Source organism: Arvicola amphibius, chromosome 18 (genome assembly GCF_903992535.2).
Source record: "Arvicola amphibius chromosome 18, mArvAmp1.2, whole genome shotgun sequence".
NCBI classification, from domain to species: Eukaryota; Metazoa; Chordata; class Mammalia; order Rodentia; family Cricetidae; genus Arvicola; species Arvicola amphibius.
The window spans coordinates 32859893-32880090 of record NC_052064.1 but is presented as its reverse complement, the minus strand read 5'-3'; the positions used below and the strand labels follow the sequence as shown (position 1 = coordinate 32880090).

Below are 20198 nucleotides of genomic sequence, written 5' to 3'. Positions count from 1 at the left end.
CACCAACATGGCAGCTCACAACTGTAACTCCAGTTCCAGGGAATCTGACATCTTCATACCAAATGCATATAAAATAAAGTTAATTTTTTTAAAATTTACTCCTGTTAATGAAACTATCCAACCCGAAGCAGGTCACTGAGCCCTTTATACACTGCATGTTAAAAATCTCTCCCTTCTCAGCCGGGCGGTGGTGGCGCACGCCTTTAATCCCAGCACTCGGGAGGCAGAGGCAGATGGATCTCTGTGAGTTCGAGGCCAGCCTGGTCTACAAGAGCTAGTTCCAGGACAGGCTCTAAAAAAGCTGCAGAGAAACCCTGTCTCGAAAAACCAAAAAAAAAAGAAAAAGAAAAAAAAAATCTCTCCCTTCTCAACATAAAGTAAGTCTTCCTGTGAGAGAATAAAGTAAGCGTTCCTTTGCCCATTTTTAAAAATCTGGTTGGAGCGGGGAGGAGGCAGAAATTTTTAATAAATAAATTAATTAATTAAAAAATCTGGTTGGACTATTAATCATAATTAATGGTTGGACACCTTTAATCATAACACTTGGGAGGCAGAGGCAGGTAGAGCTCTGTGAGTTCAAGGCCAACCTGGTCTACAGAGCTTCCAGGACAGCCAGGGCAAGCAACACAGAGAGAGCGTCTTGAAAAACCAAAACCAACCAACCAAACAACAAAAATAACCCATAAGGTGGCAGGCTGTTCTATAGTTAACTGTCTAATTCATTGCCCATCATTGCAGTATAATCAATAATGCAAAACAAAAACTATCAAATGTGATGAGAAAATTTGTTGACATTGTAACCACAGAGTAGACTTTCCTATCTCAAACTTGATAACCTTACTCTTGCTTCAAAAATCAATTCCTGATTGGGTCTGGGAAGCACTTGCCTGAAATCTCAACCCTCAGAGTGTTATTTTAAAGAAATAAAATGCAACATATCCTGAAGAGCAAACATTAGCCCAAAAATCACATGTAAATAACAAATTTGGCCATATAAAGAAAATCTGACTCAAAAAAAAAAAAAAAAACAAAACAACAGAAAACACACTCTAATGAATTCCCTTTAATAACAACAACAAAAAAAAATTCCTAGATATTTCTCCCTAATGCTTGTTCAAATGAGCTGGGATTTTTCAAAATGAACTGACCAGTTTTACAAGGGTCTTTATCCAATGTATTTGGTAGTTCCTGATCTCTAACCCTAACAGCCTGTAGCTAAGTGCTGACAGTTGACTGTGACAGTGTTGACAGTTGACTGTGACAGTGTTGACAGTTGACTGTGACAGTGTTGACAGTTGACTGTGACAGTGTTGACAGTTGACTGTGACAGTGCTGACAGTTAACTGTGACAGTGCTGACAGTTGACTGTGACAGTGTTGACAGTTGACTGTGACAGTGTTGACAGATAACTGTAATAGTCCTGACAGTTGACTGTGACAGTGTTGATTGTGCAGCGTGGCAGTGCACGTTACGGACTCACCTCGCTGATAGCTGCATTGTCCTCTTCCCCTGGGCGCACCAGTCTGTTCCCGGTTAGCCTCATGGACAAACCGAAGTCGCTGATGACACACGTGCCATCCGTTTTCACCAGGACATTTCTGCTGTTTAAATCTCGATGGGAAATCGCAGGTTTATAATGATCTGTTTGGATAATTTCAAATACTTATTAATGCTTAGGTAGAATTATTGGGTCCCAGCACTCGGGAGGCAGAGGCAGGTGGATCTCTGTGAGTTCGAGACCAGCCTGGTCTACAAGAGCTAGTTCCAGGACAGGCTCCAAAGCCGCAGAGAAACCCTGTCTCGAAAAACCAAAAAAAAAAAAAAAAAAAAACCATAGAATTATTGGGGATTAAATTAACATGAGGTAACGGGTGCTACATACATGTAAATAAAAGACAGTACTATTTCTACTCATTATAGCTGTCTAAAAAAATGGGGCTGGGGGAAAGAAACCTGATTATCAAGGCACATGCCTGCAATCCTAGCACTTGGGATGTAGAGACAGGAAGATCATGAGTTTAACACCAACATGGGCTACACAACCCAAATCAGAACCTCACAGTTTCAACTTATTACTACTTTCCAAGGGTAACTATTAGTAACTAACTCCTCTTACATTCACAGTTAATCAAGCACTGAACATTCAACTGAATCTAACAGTAAACACAGTTCTAACTGTTGACACAAGCAAGTTTTTTCTCTCCATTTCCTTCTTTCTGTTTTGTTTCCGTGGTTGTGCTTGCTTGGTTGGTAGATTGGCTGGTTTTTCAGAAAGGGTTTCATTTAATCAGGCTGGTCTCCATGGAACTATCACTCACCTTCAGTGAGATGGCTGTATGACTGTATGTATGACTGTGTGTATGACGACTGTACATATGACTGTACGTATGTACGTATGTTGCAGCAGATGGAGACCTTTACAGAAGGCCACAACTGATCAAAATGTGGAGAACGACTCACCAGCAGGTACCAAGCCCCAGCTGATATAAGCACAACACAACACAACACCTACGACTCAGAACATCACGAGAAGGGTGAACACACCCCAAGAGCAAGAGGACCAGGACACCTGGTAAGAGACAATCTATACAGGACAGACAAGCTACACCCATAAAATCCCAACAATACGGTAGCTGAAAGAAGACCTGAACAATGACATCAGGGGATAGGCCAACAAAAATGGGGGAAATCTGACACAGCTTCATTCTAGGTAAAGAGCTTAGATCAATAATGACTGCTGAGAGAGAATCCGTTTTTCCATAGAATGAGCCCCAACTGGCTATTTAATACCAAGTCTTCAGCCCTAAAACACATATACACATGAGCAGCACTCACTGATTCAGTGAGATGTATGTATGCATGTATGTGAGCATGTATGTGTGTATGTATGCGTGTATGTATGTGTGTATGTGTATGTATGCGTGTATGTACGTATGTGTGTATGTATGTATGTGGATGTAAGTATGTGTGTGGATGTATGTGTGTATATATGTATTATGTATGTGTGTATGTGTGTGTATGTATGTATGTATGTATGACAGTACGTATGACTGTTTGTTCAAGACAAGGTCTCCATATGAAGCTCTGGCTGTCCTAGAGCTTACTACGTCAGCTGGCCTCAGACTCACAGAGATTCACCTGCCTCTGCCTCCAGAGTGCTAGGAATAAAGGCATGAGCCACTGTTTGAGAAAAACCATCTTTGTTTAAGCAAAGAAATTTCAGCCAGTATTTGACTAAAACCTTACTGAATCTTGCAAACCTTGAAAGGGGAATCAGGATGATATTTTAAATTTTGCTTTAAGCCAGCTTCTGAATGGAGTTATCATTTAAAGTAAGGAACAGGTCCAATGGCTGACCGAAGCAAGCATACTGGCTGCTGACACAGCAATAACAGGTCAGTCTTGTGCCCAAGGAAAGATGTCGAGTAAATGAGCCAATAAATTATTCAGAAGAAATTATTGATATATGAAGCATCAGCTAAAAAAGATGATCCATGCTATTATATAATGGAACAAAGACCTAAGAAACGGATACATTAAAGTCTCCGCCCTAATGAGGTCAGGGACACTACAGGAACGGTGACGGTTACAAGTGTGACAAAATGTGGTCCCCGAGTGGAAACCTGAGAAAGCGCAGCCACACTAATTTAGGGGCGCCTGTGATGTGAGTATATTTTGAAACAAAGTGAGAAAGTGAATGTATTTAGAAGAGGTGCTCTGGACAACTAGTTAAAGAACTCAGGAAAGCTGAAGAAGGCGTAAGCTATAACAGAATGTAATACAGTTTCAGTTTCAAAATATTAGCCAACACTGCCTTCCATTCCTGTTTAACAACAGAACCCAACCTTGCCTGAAGTGCAATTCACCCAACAAAAACAAAACAAAAACACCCAATTATATTCTTGGTCTCCAGTGGGTAAGAATGAATTAGGTCTAAGAAAGAAAACAGGTACACAGAGGAACTTCTGAAGGGGGAAGGGGACAGCTCCTCCTCTCCCCCACCCCACCTGGAATATAGCACACAGGGCAAGGAAATAACTGAAACTGGGATCCACACGTAAGGGACGCACAGAAGAGCACAGGAGCCTCGAGTCCAATATCACGCTTGACACCCTCACCTTAGGTTCTGGTTTTGTTTGTTGCTGGGGACTGAACCCAAGACCCTCACAACACTAGTCAAGGGCTCTATGCTCTACCCCTGGCCTCTAAGCTCAATCCTCTCTAGCTGTTTCTTCTTCCTTCTCCTTGTATGAGACAGGTCTCGCTATGCAGTCAAGGGTGGCTTAGAATCAACTCACAATCCCCCTGTTTCAACCTCCTGAGTATGAGGATTATAATTAGTATATGCCAACTTAATTGACCTCTCTTTATTATTTTTTTTAATAGGGTCTCGCCACCACTATGCCTGACCCTCAAGATTTTTATATGTATATGAGAAAGAAGAAAATTTTCTTTTTTTCTCTTTTTGCTTTTTGAGACAGGGTTTCTCTGTAGCTTTGGAGCCTGTCCTGGAGCTAGCTCTTGTAGACCAGGCTGGCCTCAAACTCACAGAGATCCGCCTGGCTCTGCCTCCCGAGTGCTGGGATTAAAGGCATGCACCACCACCGCCTGGCAAAAAGTTTCTTTATTAATAAAACCTCTGTTATATCTTCTCTCTCAATTCTAGCTAGCAGAATATTAATTTACAAAAAGATGCTTGAGAATTACAACTTATGGAATAAAAACCTCAAGTAATATTAAAACTAATACATTGTAATTTATTTCCATAAACAAAATAAATACAAGGAAAACAGCCTAGTTAAGTGTATTAACCTAAGGTTCACAAATAGACTTCAAGAGATCTGAAAAACCTCTAGGATTTTCTTTGCCTGGTATTATGATATCAGGTATCAAATGTAGGGCCTTACACGAGCTAAGGAAGCAATCTATCACTGAAATATACTCCCCCTAAATAATTTTCTCTAAAATTAGCTATATGTATATTTTTAGAAGCAAAGTCTTCAAATTTTTTTCCGGTATTAGGCCACAAGAGGGCACAGGCACTCAGGACAGATGGCCGAAAGCCACCGTTTCGCAGCCAGGAATCGAACTTGGGACCTCTGGACGCACAGGCAGCGTGCTTAGCCGCTGAGCCACCTCTCAGCTCGGTTTAGTCTTCAAATTCTTAATGCTTGCTTTTCTTTCTGTTACATTCAAGTATATTTCCTCATAATGGAGCTTTCAAACAACTGGTTAATATTCATATTTTAACAATATAAATTATGGCTTTTCTTCTAAAATATGATTAAAATTTTATTTCTCTTACCTCCTCGTGGTAATTCTGTGTGAAGATAAGCCAATCCTCTAGTCACAGAATGAGCCAAACGGCAAGAGCTTACCCAGTCACTTGTATGGAGACTCAAATATTTGCATAGAGATCCCTGTATAAAGGAAAAAGTACACCAAAAAAGTTAAATTTATGTGCTTCAACAAGAGACAAGTTAAACAACCTTATGAAGGGTTTGCATAGGCTAGAATTACATGAAGCGCGAATGACAAAGGTAAGGTATATCTGAAAAGGAAAGTGAGGGAGGGTGTGCTGGCTAGTTTCATGTAAACTCTGACACAAGCGGTAGTCCTCTGGGAAGAGGGAACCTGAACTGAGAAAATGTCTCCATATAATCAGGCTGCAGCCAAGCCTGTACAGCATTTTCCTAATTAGTGATTGATGTGGGAGGGCCCAGCCCAGGATCACTACCGGGCTGGTGGTCTTGAGGTTTTACAAAAAAGCTGAATGACCACAAAACAAAACAAACAAGTCAACTACAGTGGCACACACTAATGCCACCACTTGAGAGGTAGAGGCAGGTGAATCTCTGAATTTAACGCCAGCCTGGTCTACATAGTGGGTTCAAGGACCCTGTCTGTAAACAATTAACAGCAACGACAACAAGAACACCCACAAAATCAAGAAAGGATGAGCAGGCCGGTCAGTGGCCTCCATGGCTCTGCACAGCTCCTGCCTCCAGGCTCCTGCCCTGTGTGAGTCCCTGAGAGAAGGAGCAGTGCTGGGCAAGAGTAAGCTGAGTAGCCCTTCCCTCCCCAGCTCGCTTTGGTCATGGTCTCATCACAGCAACAGAAACCCTAACTAGGACAGCGGAAAGAAGGAACTTAAGTATCAATTTTTAGGTTTCAAATATTAAATGATGGATGGCTACTTCCTTTTAAACATTTCTTTGGGCTATCAGATTAACTTGAGAAAAATTTTAAGCCAAAATTTTATAAACAATATTGTTATGGTTTATAAGTAGAACACACGTCTCCTGTAAATCTATACCGCCAGCCTCTGTACCTGCAGGCTTCACATCCTGGGGTTCAATCAGCTACGTAAAAAATACTCAGAGGGGGGGCTGGAGAGATGGCTCAGAGGTTAAGAGCATTGCCTGCTCTTCCAAAGGTCCCGATTTCAATTCCCAGCAACCACATGGTGGCTCACAACCATCTGCAATGAGGTCTGGTGCCCTCTTCTGGCCTTCAGGCATACACACAGACAGAATATTGTATACATAATAAATAAATATTTTAAAAAAAAATACTCAGAGGTGTGGACGTGGCTTGATGGAAAAGTACTTGCTCGGTATACCCAGACCCTGGTTTTATCTCCAACAGAGTCAAGGAAAACAAACAAATAATAACCCAAAGAATCTTTGCATCTGTAATCTGTATATAACATTATTTTTTCTTGTCATGGTTCCCTCAATAAATGGTATAACAACTACTAACATGGCATTGACATGGTATAATAAAGAAATGATATGAATGAGTAATAAGCACACACTACATGGCATTCTATATAAGGGACTTGTGATTTTGGGTGTGTGTGTGTGTGTAGGTATCCCAGAAGCAACTGCCTGATGACGCTAAGGGATGACTGTATGTATCTGTTCACCTCTAAGTATTCACCTACAAATTACAATGAGCTTCTGATTAGGCAAGGAGCTTACACAAGAATGAACGTCAATCAAGGTACTGTAAGGTCTGATGAAAGGGTCTGACTAAAGAAAGAGAGAAAGTTAGAGAAGGGGAGAGGGAAGGGTAAGGAAAGGAAGGCCTGAGGGAGGAACAGAAGGAGTGAAGAAAAGGAAAAGTGAGAGAAGAGAGATGAGTAGAGAGAATCGCTAGTGTTTTGCTGTTGTTGAAGATGGGGTCTTAGAGTAACAGCCCAGGCTGGCCTGAATTCCCAATCCTTCCACCTTAGCCTCTGTTCTGGTGCTGGGATCACAGACGTGTGCCACGGTACCTGGCAGACTGATGTATCTGATTCAAATTCTGACACAAGATCCTTATTTCACTGCAGAACACTAATAACACATTTATAAACAAGCAAAACTCTAACACATCCTAAAAATCTAACGGAAAGTACAGTACATGACAGAAACTCTTTTGTGAAGAACTTACATTGGGATAATACTCCATCACCAGCAAATACTCCATGCGTCCATCTGCAGCGAGTCTCTCATCTCCAACTATAAAGCGAGCAATGTTGTCATGCTCCATCAAAGGCACTCTGTAAATGGTTTTTTCATTTATAAAATTCTGACGGTTTGCAAAGGAAAACACTTTTACAGCAACGGGACGCTCATCCAAGGAACCTTTATACACTGCTCCGTATCGACCCCGTCCAATCAGCTGCAAGTTTGTTTGTAAAAAGGCAAGGTATTAATTGATTCATATTAAAATTGAGCAATACTTAAAGAAAAAACAAACAAACTCTAATTCCCCACTATATACAGCAGCTCTTTTTTTTTTTTTTTTAAGATTTATTTATTAAGCATACAATGTACTGCAAGGAAGGCACCAGGTCTCATTAAAGATGGTTGTGAGCCACCATGTGGTTGCTGGGAATCGAACTCAGGACCTCTGGAAGAGCAGCCAGTGTTCTTATCCTCTGAGCCACCTCTCCAGCCCTATAGCAGCTCTTTTGCCCTCAGTTTGTCCCAGTACCAAGAAGCAACCGTGTCTGTGTATGGAAAGACTGAGGAACTGTCTACCTCACTAACCTTCCTTAGATGAAAGCTAAACACTCTGGACAGAACTACAAGAAAAACCTAAATACACTGAAGAGTCAAGAGTGTAAAGGGCACCAAAGCATAGAAGAAAGGGACGCATGTGGTGAGCTACCAGCTGCTGTGGGCATCAGCTCAAAGGCAGACTAATCAGCCTCGAGCAGTGCAACTGAAAATGGTACAGGAGGGTCATTTGAACGAGGAGAGCTTCTACAGAGCGAGGGGAAGAAGCCTCAAAAGGATGAAAACGGAAGAAGAGAATCCAGTGAACACTGATTCTAGCTAAATATAATAACTAAGATTTGGGCTTCTGCCCCAAGTGTTAGGTTTGTAATCTGTGTCCACCAGTTAATCACTTACAAAAACAAATAACAAAAATCAACACACAGGGCTGGAGAGATACTCGGTGGTTGACAGCATGTACTAACCTTCCAGAGGATCTAAGCTCAGTTCCCAGCACCCACCTCACAGCTGTGAGGAGTGGATCACAGCGACCTGTAATTCCAGGTCCAGGAGACCCAACACCCCTTCCTAACCTCCACAGATACTGCAATCACACGCACATACCCATATGCATATGCACACAGATAACTAAATTTCTAAAAAATGGTAACCATTAGAAATTAGCAAGAATCTGGGAGTTCCACAATATTCTACACACAGTATCTAGAATAAAAAATCTACTCCATGCACAAAGAAATAGCAATAGTAAAATGTCACTGGTCTCTTTATTTTGGACTGCTGGGGAATTTTCAATAAAACAGGTTGGAGATCTATTGTCATTTCTTTTCTCTTTTATTTTTATGTTGTTTATTTGTTTGCTTTTTTGTTTTAGAGACAGGGTTTCTGTATGCAACAGCCCTGGCTGTCATGAAACGCACTCTGTAGACCAGGCTGGCTTCAAACTCAGAGATCCACCTGCCTCTGCCTCCCGAGTGCTGGGATGAAAGGCGTGGACCACCACAGACTGGTTCCTTCACTTCTCACTATGTTACCCTGGAACTTGCTACACAGACCAGGTTGGCTTGGAATCTGAGGAAATCCTCTTGCTTCTGCTTCCTGACTGTTGGAATAACAGGTGTGCACCACCACGCCCCAGAAACTTCTAACCAGCTCCTGACTTCAGGAGGGCACGGAGCAACCGTGCCAGCCGTCGGTCTCAGCACAGCCTCACCTCCAGGAGCTTCAGGTTATCCAGGTCCAGAGACGGCTCTGAGGCTGCGGCTTCCATCATGTTCATGCTGTGAAGACCCTGCTTCCGGTCTCCTGGAAGAGTAAGGAATTACTGAAGGGAGACCTTCTTTTTTTTTTTTTTTTTTTAATTATTTTCCTTTTATCTGCACTGGTGTTTTGCCTGCATGTGTGTGTGAGGGTGTGAGATCTTGGAGTTCCAGACAGTTGTGAGCTGTCATGTGGATGCTGGGAATTGAACCCGGGTCCACTCTCTGTGTTCTTAACCTCTGAGCCATCTCCCCAGCCCCCGAAGGGAGACCTTCTTAACGTGAAAACGCCGCCTTTCTAGTATTGCAGTTAAGAAGAGCTACAGCAGGGGTTAGAATAACTCATTAAAATAGAAATCACTGACAAAATAGCATTATGGATATACAGTTTTTAAGTTGTTAAAGAGATAATACGAAAGTACTTACAGACTTATGGTATCTGTGCTTTGACTAAAGGAGTTCAGTGATGTGAAAGGTGTAGAGACTGGGGATTTAGAGTTAAGTGATCTTGCCTGCAAGTAGTAACTGTTGCGCTGGGTAACACACATTCGGGTAAGTTGAAAACCTCCTGTTGGACGAGAGCTGGAGAGAGGGCTCGGCAGTTGAGAGCCCTGGCTGCTCTTCTAATGGCCTTGATTTCAATTCCCAGCACCCACATGGTGGCTCACAGCCATTTATGATGGAATCTGATGCCCTCTTCTGGCATAAAGTCAACAGAGCACTCACACATACATAAAATAAATAAATCTTAAAAAATACTGTGTCGGGGCTGAAGAGATGGCTCAGCTTTAAGAGAGCTTGCTATGCTTTCCAAAGAGCTGAGTTCACGTCTCTGCACCCACATTAGGTGGCTCACCACCACCTCTGACGCTAGCTCTCCGACATGAAATGCCATCTTCTGGCCTCCTCAGGGAACACACACGTCATGACATACAGAGCCACACACAGACACATAAATAAAAATAAATTTTTTAAAAAACTTTTCTTTTTTTTTTTTTTTGGTTTTTCGAGACAGGGTTTCTCTGTGGCTTTGGAGCCTGTCCTGGAACTAGCTCTTGTAGACCAGGCTGGCCTCGAACTCACAGAGATCCGCCTGCCTCTGCCTCCCGAGTGCTGGGATTAAAGGCATGCGCCACCACCGCCCGGCTAAAAAACTTCTTGTAGCTCTCTCTTCTCACTGTCCCTGTGTGTGTGCACACGTGCCTTTTTCTCTTCCCCCTTCTCTCTGTCTCTCTCTGTCTCTCTCCCCTTTAATAAAGCTTTATGCCTAAAAAAAAAAAAAAAACCTTCTTGTAAAATCTGGGGAGAAATGTTTGTTAAAGCTGAGAATTGGAGCTACTATAGCTCAGAGTTTCTGTTTGTATAAACATTTTCCACAAAGATTTTTTAAAAAAGAAGCAATAGGGAGGGCAAGATGTCTCAGCTGGTAAAGATGCTCGCCCACAAGCTGGGCGGGGGTGGCACACGCCTTTCCTCCCAGCACTCAGAAAGCAAAGATAGGCAGATCTCTGTAAAAGAAATTTGTTAAAGAAAATAAATTCTGATTTAAATGGCATTTTTCTGAATGAGATAAAAGGTAGTATTTTTTTACCTGTTAATATTCTGTATCCAAAGCATAAGGCGACTATCAAAACAGCTAATACAGAGACTGACGCCAAAGCAATGATTATTGTCTCATCTCGATTAAACGAATGAGGTGGGCCTAAAAGAAAACAGAAAAGTATTTTATTTAGTACTGACAAAATAGCCTTTACAACAGCTATATTAATTATTAATATCAAATCAGTAATTTTTTGCATAAAAAGAAATTAAAGAAAAAATTAATCAACTTGTGATAGTTATAAATGACATGTTTTGATCACAGATTATCTTATGTAAACTTAAAATATCTGCCAGGAATGGTACTAATTATGAAAACATCAACCAGGTGCTGGGTAGAAGGATCACTGACGAAGAGTCTATGCTGCTCTCTCAGACCCAGCTCCCGTATCACACAGTTCACAACCATCTGTAACTCAGCTCTGTATGACCTGATGCAACCATGCACACACATATCCTAGCCCAACATTCATATTTAATTAAAGCATATAAAATATCAACCATATCACAAAACAATATATTTAAACACAGAACTAGAATTTTGGACTATGTTATTTTTAAAAAGAAAGGGCTCTTGCCAGTTAGCTGTGGTGGTTTGGATGAGAACGGCCCCTCCCCAGCTGGAGGAACTATTTGGGAAGGGTTAGGAGGTGTGATCTTATTGGAGGATATGAGTCACTGGGGGTGGACTTTGAGGGTCTTTCCATCACAACCATAGGAAAAAAAACTAAGGCAGTAGCTGAGGCTGACCTTAAACTCAGGGCAATCCTTCTGCCTCTGCCTCCTAAATGCTGGGACTACACGTGTGCACCACTAAGCCCAGCTTCATATTTTGCTTTAAAATGTGGCTTTAAACCATGTGTTCGGTAGTTTCAGCAGGTTGCTTGACTCTTGTGTGCCTCGTTTCCTCATTTATAAGAGGTACCTGTAGCTCACATGTCAGTTATGAAGCTTGAGGGGAGTCTAAGTGCTTAGAAAAGTACAAAGTTCTATGCAGCCAACGGTAATTAAGATCATTAGTATTAAACCAGGAAATGGTACAGCACCCAGGGAGGCAGAGGCAGGTGAGTTCGAGGCCAGCCTGGTCGACAAGAGCTAGTTCCAGGACAGGCTCCAAAGCTACAGAGAAACCCTGTCTTGAAACAAAACAAAACAAAACAAAACAAAACAGGAGATAAGTTAAAGTATCTGGGAAGGCATGCATGGATTGTATGTAAATATTTTGCCATTTCATAGTTTATACAGTCATGCTTCAGGGCATCTGCTAAGAGCAATGAAGAATGTGTAGTTTTATTTTTCTGATATTGCTGAGAAAGTTTAATTTATAAATTAAGCATAGCATAGCAAGAGGTGAACCATAAATAATAACAAAATAACGTACAAAGACAGCGAGTAATACTGTCAGCATCACTCTCACCCTATGGGACCATTTCTACAATGACGAGCTGGACCCAGGCCCTGCGACAACCACAGTCTGGTGGTGACTACAGGGCAAGGAACACACCCCAGCCACTGCTCTACTGTGTGAAGAGACGCCATGACCAAGGCGAAACTTACAAAAGGTCTTGTTTGCAATTTTCACCTACGATCACTAAGGCAGGAAGCAGGCAGGCATGGTGCTGCAGCAGTGGCCGAGAACTTTATATCCCGATCCACAGGCAGCAGACAGAGGGGACTGGGCTTGGTGTGGGCTTCTGAAACCTCAAAGCCTCCTTATGTACGGCCACACACCCTAATCCTTTACCCTCACTAGGGACCACGCATTCAAATACATGAACTTATGGAAGCCATTCTCATTCACACCACCACAGGACACATGCTATATGAATACTCCAGAAAATTTCACATCTCATTTGGAATGGTGTGGAATAATATTAGATTTAATAGCATTACTCTGAACTGTGTACAATTAAAAACTTATAAATTGTTCATTTGTAAATTTTACCATTTAACATTTTTCCTTCTTTTTCTTTGGGTTTTGTTTTGTTTGTTTTTAGAGACAGGGTTTCTCTGTGCAGGCTGGCCTTAAACTCACAGAGATCCATCTGTCTCTGAGTGCTAGGATTAAAAGTGTGCACCACCGCCGCCCGGCTCGTTTAACATTTTTGAGCTAAGATTAACCATAAACAACTAATACCTCAGAAAGTGAAACCTTGGGTTAAACAGAACCACTATATTTTGTTTTATAAAAAACAAACTGATTGATTGATTGATTGCTTTTTCAGGACAGGGTTTCTCTGTAGCTTTGGAGACTGTCCTGGAACTAGCTCTTATAGACCTGGCTGGCCTCAAACTCACAGAGATTCACCTGTTTCTGCCTTCCGAGTGCTGAGATTAAAGGCGTGCACTACCACCACCTGGCTGCATTTACTAGTTTAAGGTATCAGTGAACAAGGGCTGGAAACACAGCTTGGTGGTTAAAAATCACTTCTGCTCTCACAGAGGATCCACGCTCAGTTCCCAGCACCCACATGGCTCACAGCTGCGTGTAACTTCAGTTCTGAGGGATCTGATATCCTCTTCTAGATTCTGAGGGCATCAGGCATGCATGTGGCGCACACACACATACATGCAGGCAAAACACTCCCACACATAATATCATCAAATAATGATCACATTTTATTTTGTTAAAAGGGGGAAAAGGTGGAAGATTAAAGACAGGACAAAAAGAAGAAACACTGAGGTAGCAAGACTAGTTATATTTAAGTAGAGACCATTAAATAAGAAAGAAATGGCAAAGAACCAAAAACCATGATGAATGCTGTCTTGAAATAACTTTCTTCACATCAGACTTGGCATTCTATTAGGAAATAGCTATCAAAAAAGGAACTATGAAATTTTTGATATTTAAATTAGAAAATTTTCATTCCCATTTGTAGTTATTTTAATAGATGTGATGATGATGATGATGGTTGTCTCCCTATGTACTCCTGGCTGTCCTGGAATTCTCTCTGTAGACTCACAGAGATCCACCTGCCTCTGCCGTGGCTGCTGGAAGGGAAGGTGTGCACCACCACACCTGGAAGACTTAGTTTGTTTGAGCAGTTTAGGTTTAGAGAAGCTCCAAGTTCCAGTACACCTGGAAGACTTAGTTTGTTAGGGCAGTTTAGGTCAGAGGAGCTCCAAGTTCCAGTGCACCTGCTCTTCACCTCCCTGGAACCTGCTCCTGCCAGAGCTCCCACGACTGTGCTCCCACTCCCCGATGCTCATATCCCAGTGTGATGGGGTTTGGCCCTGCAGAGACCAAAGCTCTATGGTAAAACTTTCATGATGGGATTAGTGCTTCAGAAGATGGGAGGTAGTGGTGGGCACCTTTAACCCCAGGATGTAAGAGGTGGAAGCAGTAGAATCAAGGGTTTCCAATTTTGCCTACATAGTGAGTTTGAGGCCAACTGGGGCTACACCAGACCCTGCCCCAAAATATTTTTAAGAAGAACAAGATGCTTCATTTTATGTTTTACTTCCAGAGTTCCACAATGCTAAGTAAACACTGCATCGCTGAGCTACAGCCCCGGACCCAGCACCAATTTTCTCAGGACTCATCCAGTTTAAATTGTAGAGGTTATTTTCCCGACTTTATAACGTCTTTTGAAGTATAAAAAATTTAACCTTAAAGTAGAATCTATTTTCTTCTTTTATTTCCTGTTGTTTTGGTACCATATCTAAAGATCTGCTGTCAAATTCAGTTATAAAGTTAATCCCACCCTTTCACACATCACACAGGCAGACTATGGCGGGGCTGGAGAAACAGCCAAGCAGGAGAGTATGGGGGGTATGCATACCCACCAAAATAGAAAGTATTTTATTCTCAAGAAACACCAACACCTCTGGGAGCTGAGAGTAGCTCAGTATAGCTGCGCTTGCCCGACCTGAGAGGCACCACTACCTGGAGGGTGGGAAGGCCTCCTTTCCTGTTACTGGTGGTTCTAAACACTCCATATTTTTTCCCACAGAGTAAAAGGTATTTAAATAATAACAACTGAAAATGGAAAAAATAGGAGCATGAAATTCATTAACTCAAAATAGAGAGAGTGAAAAGGTGTCAAGGGGCTTTTAAACACATTAAATGACATACTAATGGTTAAATGTCTCAAATTAGGAACATTCCAGGTCCTGTCATATGGTCTAAAAACTTGAAATCACTGAAAAACTGCCAGGAATAATACTTTAATATGTGTATCTGTGTATGTGCAATAAAAAAGCTTTTAACTCGAAAACTCATTTTTACTTCCTCAAATAATTTTTTAAAAAAATTTTATTTTAATTATTTACATGCATGCATGTCTGTGTGTGGGTATGTGTGTGAATGCAGGTGTTCCTGGAGGCCACAGTGTAGGAGCCCTCGGGAGCTGAGAATAGGTAGTTGTGCCGCCTGCTGTGGGTGCCAGGAACCAACGTGGGTTCTCCACAAGAGTGGTATGAGCTTTTTGTAAAAAGCCAAAAAGTTAATTAAAATACAATCATACCACACAGTGGGCTCTTAAGTCATCTCTCCAGTCATTAAAATAATTCCTTTTATCCAATATGTTATATATACCATACCTGAAATGTCTTACTTCTCAGCCCTAATATACCCCTTTTTCCTCTTTTAGTTTTCTTGGTTAAATATTCAGCCAAACAGAAGCCATGCTAAGCATGCCCGTGTGCAATGGCTGGGCTTTCACAAGCGAGTACTTCCTGAGTGCGGAACAGACAGGGCCCCCCGCTGTCTGCCTCATTGGAGCCTGGGATGTTTCTGTTTACAAACCCTGGAGCCAGGCGGGGGCTCCTGCAGGAGGCAGGCTGTCTGCTTCCTTACTACACTCGGCTTTTGTGTGGGTCTGTGTCAGAGAAAGAACAACATTGTTACATGTGCAGCGACCAGAGGGAGAAGTTCAAATAAAACACACCAGTGGTTATGTCAGCTGCTTAATCTTTGCACTCTGCTCAGAGAAGCAAATTGGAGCTTAGATTTGTTTTGTTTTTTTTTTTTCAAGAAATGTATTTTTCATAAAAACAAAGAAATACAGTTTCAACATTAAAACAATTAATGTAAGAAGAGTTTAGTGAATTTCTGAGATACTAATTAAGATTGTTAAATTACTTCCAAACTGTATCACACAGTTCAGTATTTTAAACAAATATTTCTATAAAGAATGAGTAATGCTGACTTAACAATATGCCTGGAATGGTGCCTATGCAACAACCACAGTCAGATCACTATTTATCTTAGTATTCTTGAACAAACTGAATAGGGGAGGAGTTTGCATTTCTTTTTACTTTTCAGTCAGTTTTTAAACACTAAATATTTAAGGCCAGTTTAACTTGTCTGGTTAAACATTCTGACTAGTTCTCAGATTACACAAAACAAAAATAAACAAAAAGCTATGGTGTCTAATTGTCAAGACATTTTATGTCCAATTTACAAATGAAGAGCAGAACAAGGAACATACATACATACACATGATAAAATTAAAATAAAACAGAAAAAAAGAAAAAGGTCATTAAATAGTAGAAAAACAAAAACAGAAAGACATCTAATATCTGACTTCTTTACCTTTTAGCTTATTTTTCTAAAAAAGAAAATTGTGTTTTATGTGTCAGCATGTATGCCTGACACTGTGAGTGTGCACCGACCTCACAGGAGCTCAGGAAGGTCAGGAGAGGGCGTCAGATCGTCTGGAACTGGAGTTACAATGTGAGCCACCCACGCGGTGCTCTTAATTGAACATCTCCCCTGCCCAGTCTTTTACATTTTATAATTATTTTATTCTTTGCTTTCCAGTTACTTAGTTGTGATTTCCCTCTTTTCTGTAAGTTTATTTACTTTAAAATCTGAAATGAAGGCAAGGTAAATAGTCTGTGAAGCCGAGAGAAACAGAAACACAAACACGCTGTGTCACTTACATGAACAAGGGTCTGGGGCGGTCAGATCCTGAGATCACAAAGTATAAGCGCAGTCACCAAGGCTTTGGAGGGTCAAGTAATGGGGAGGGGCTAAGTAAGTATGGCTTCGATTTGCAAAATATAAAAGACTTTTAGAGACTGACTATACAACAGTGTAAACATACGTACAAGTCTTAAGCTTTACACTTAAAAATAGTGGTCTGTGGGGCTCAGAGACCACTTAGATTCAGCAGTTAAGATTCCCCTTTTATAGACGAAAACCTATTTTTTAAACAGTGATTATATACAGATAAAAATAAAATTCAGTAGTACAAATGTCAATGTTTAGAGTACTGATACTGTTAGCATATCATAACATGTAATCATCTAAGTTAGATCCTGAAATGTCTTATTTACACTCGAAATATTTCTTAAATTTATGTCTCAATTTCTGAATGAGCGATACACTGACATGAAAACATAGAGCTATTGAGTGTTTTTTTGTTGTTGGTGGTGGTGGTGGGTTTTTTGGGGTTTTTTGGTTTGCTTTTTCGAGACAGGGTTTCTCTGTGTAGCTCTGGCTGTCCTGCAAATCCCTCTGTAGACCAGGCTAGCCTCGAACTCACAGAGATCCTTCTGTCTCTGCACCCTGAGTGCTGGGATTCAAGGCGTGCACCATGACTGCCCAGCCGAAGTGCCATCTTAACATGCCTACTCTAGACTATGACGCACATGCACAAACATATCTGTGTTCTTTCAAAATTTCCTTATATATGTAGGATTCAGAAATCATCCTCTTTTAATATTCCCTTGATGCTTTTCTTGTATTTAGTCTGGATATATTTTTAAGTCATTCTAAAACTCATCCTATTTCTTTGTATTATTATGGCAAAGTAAGCTGACCCTATCCTCTACTTATGGACATTCAATTATTTCTGTTTTGCTATAACAATGCTCCCATGAATAACTTTGTTTCTAATCATTTTAAATCACACACTTTTTAAAAGATTTATTTATTTATTTCGTGTGCATTTGCATTTTGCCTACATATATGTCTGTGGGAGAATGTCAGATACCCTGGAACTGGAGTTATAGACAATTGTGAGCTTCCACGTGGGTGCTGGGAATTGAACCTGGGTCCTCTGGAAGAACAGTCAGTGTTCTTATCTGCTGAGCCATCTCTGCAGCTCCCTAAGTCACATTAACGTGCTGGGTAATCTTGGGTGTCAGGCTGACTATATCTGAAATTAATTAAAACCCAAACAGCTGGGTACACCTGTGAGGGATTTCCCTGAATGATTATTTGAGGTGGGAAGGTGTGCCCTAAATCTAGGTCACCCCTCTGGTGCAGCCCACTTAAAAGAATGAAAAAGGAAATCTTTGCTTTTGACCTGCTTACCCTCACTGTCACCGACAAGTTCATCTACCCTGCTGCTGAGGCATTACTTTGCTGGTATGTATATACTTTACTTCTTGGGATTCCAATATAAACGGACAACTAGCAGCTCTCTGGAATTCTCTGGGACTCTATCTGCACCAAGCAGGGACTGCCGAGACACTAGAATCCTAAGGATTGAACAACTACTATACACTTTGCCTTCTCCCTCTGCCAGGAGACAGCCATTGTCGGATTGCTCAGCCAGAGCCTGCAAACCACTCTGATAAATTCCTAGACTAGGGGCTGGAGAGATGGCTTAGTGGGTAAGAACGCTGGCTGTTCTTCCCGAGGACTAGGGTTCAATGCCCAGCACCTCACTGTGGCAGCTCACAACTGTCTCTAGGTACAGTTCCAGAGGGCCAAACTGACACCCTTACACAAGTGAGACACCAACATACATAAAACTAAATAGTAAAAGAATAAATCCCTAGACTAATACAACAAGAGGACCAGAACTCCTGAGTTTGGAATTTATTCTCTAGGTTTTTTTCTTTTCATTGAGTGAATTAAATTAAAGAAAGTAGAACATGCAATGTACTCCAGCACTTTCAAAGAGTTATTAACAATGAAACACATCCCTGAATTAAAATCATCACACATGAATAATACCAACCATACCCCTGTGAGATCTCTGTAATGATCCAAGTATCTGTCCCCCTGAATCTGCAGCCACATAGATTGTGTTCCTATGACATTACTAACAATAACTCGGAAATCAGACCAGGATCATGGGCTGTGTCACACAGCAACCCTTTCACATTCATGACCACGGGATAACTTTCAAATGGCTAACAACTTAAGTAATTATTTTAGAAAACATAACTGAACATCTTGAGGGCTTAGACTTTCAAACAGGCAGGCAGCTGAATTAGCTCAGGCTACTGTAATATTTATCAGGTAGAACAGTTAAGAGTGTTGATTTATTTCCTTACATATTACATAAACAAAAATTATTTAGAAATTTTGCTCAAATATTCAAAGTTGTCAAAAAATTTGCTAAAGAGCTAATGCTGTTTCTCCTGGGAAGAGAACTAGCCTGGAATCACATGCATGAGGTGGAAAAATAGGACGCTGAGAAAATGGGAAGTCCATGACAACATCCTAAGGATGTCTGTAGATGTGATTAGAAAGACTTGTCACTAGAGTCCAGGTCAAAAAGCACCAAAGTGTTCCTGGAGGAAGACACCAATAGCAGGCAAAGGACAGTGGCATGGTGGGGGTGGGGGGCTGGGGTGAGGGCGGGATGGGGGGGAACTGGGGTGAGGGCGGGATGGGGGAGAACTGGGGTGAGGGCGGGATGGGGGGGAACTGGGGTGAGGGCGGGATGGGGGGAAGCTGGGGTGAGGGCGGGATGGGGGAATACTGAGACAAGAATTCAAACTGTACCTTGTGATATACTAAGGTCGGAAGGCAAAATTCCTGCATTTTCTAGACTGTCTTAGGTTCCAGATATCTCTGGGAGACCTTTCGTTTTCCCCTAGTCTACCAAATGCTGAATCACAAAGCCTGGGCAGATTCACCTAACTTATACGCACAGACAGGACGTGCGGGAAGCATTGTCCAGGTATAAAAAGCACAGCAGGGGTAGTTTTAGGCCGGTGGCTTCTTGGGCATGGCAATGTGATTTTATGGTGGTCAACCCTAGAAGAAATTAACTCAATAAACACCTTGGCTTCAATCCTCCAGTCTCCAGGAACTTACTGTGCAAACCAGGCTGGCCCCAAACTCACAGAGATCCTGTTGCCTCTGCCTCTTGAGTGCAGGGATTAAAGGCGTGCACCACCAAACCCAACATATACATATTCTCTTTTATCTTCTCAACTCAGAAAAAAAAAAAAACATGGCTTTAGATAAGACTCTAACGGATATATATTTTTAATTGATTTATTTTTATTTTATGTGCACTGGGTGTTTTACCTGAACATATGTCTGTAAGAGGGCATGGGATCCCCAAGAGCTGGAGCTACAGATGGTTGTCGGCCAACATGTGGGTGCCGGGAATGAACCCTTTATTAACTTCCTATTATATGA

General features: G+C 41.5%; 1 protein-coding gene across 1 annotated transcript in view; it reads right to left on the bottom strand.

Moving 5' to 3' along the window:
- The window catches only part of Bmpr2 (bone morphogenetic protein receptor type 2), a 101756-nt gene that overhangs the window by 23412 nt on the left and 58146 nt on the right, over positions 1–20198 (bottom strand). Inside the window, exons 4-8 of the mRNA XM_038315540.1 lie at positions 10857–10967; positions 9220–9311; positions 7438–7668; positions 5306–5420; positions 1481–1641 (exon numbers count right to left, since the gene is read on the bottom strand). Coding sequence (XP_038171468.1) covers positions 1481–1641; positions 5306–5420; positions 7438–7668; positions 9220–9311; positions 10857–10967 — 710 coding nt within the window. The remainder of the gene's footprint in view (positions 1–1480; positions 1642–5305; positions 5421–7437; positions 7669–9219; positions 9312–10856; positions 10968–20198) is intronic.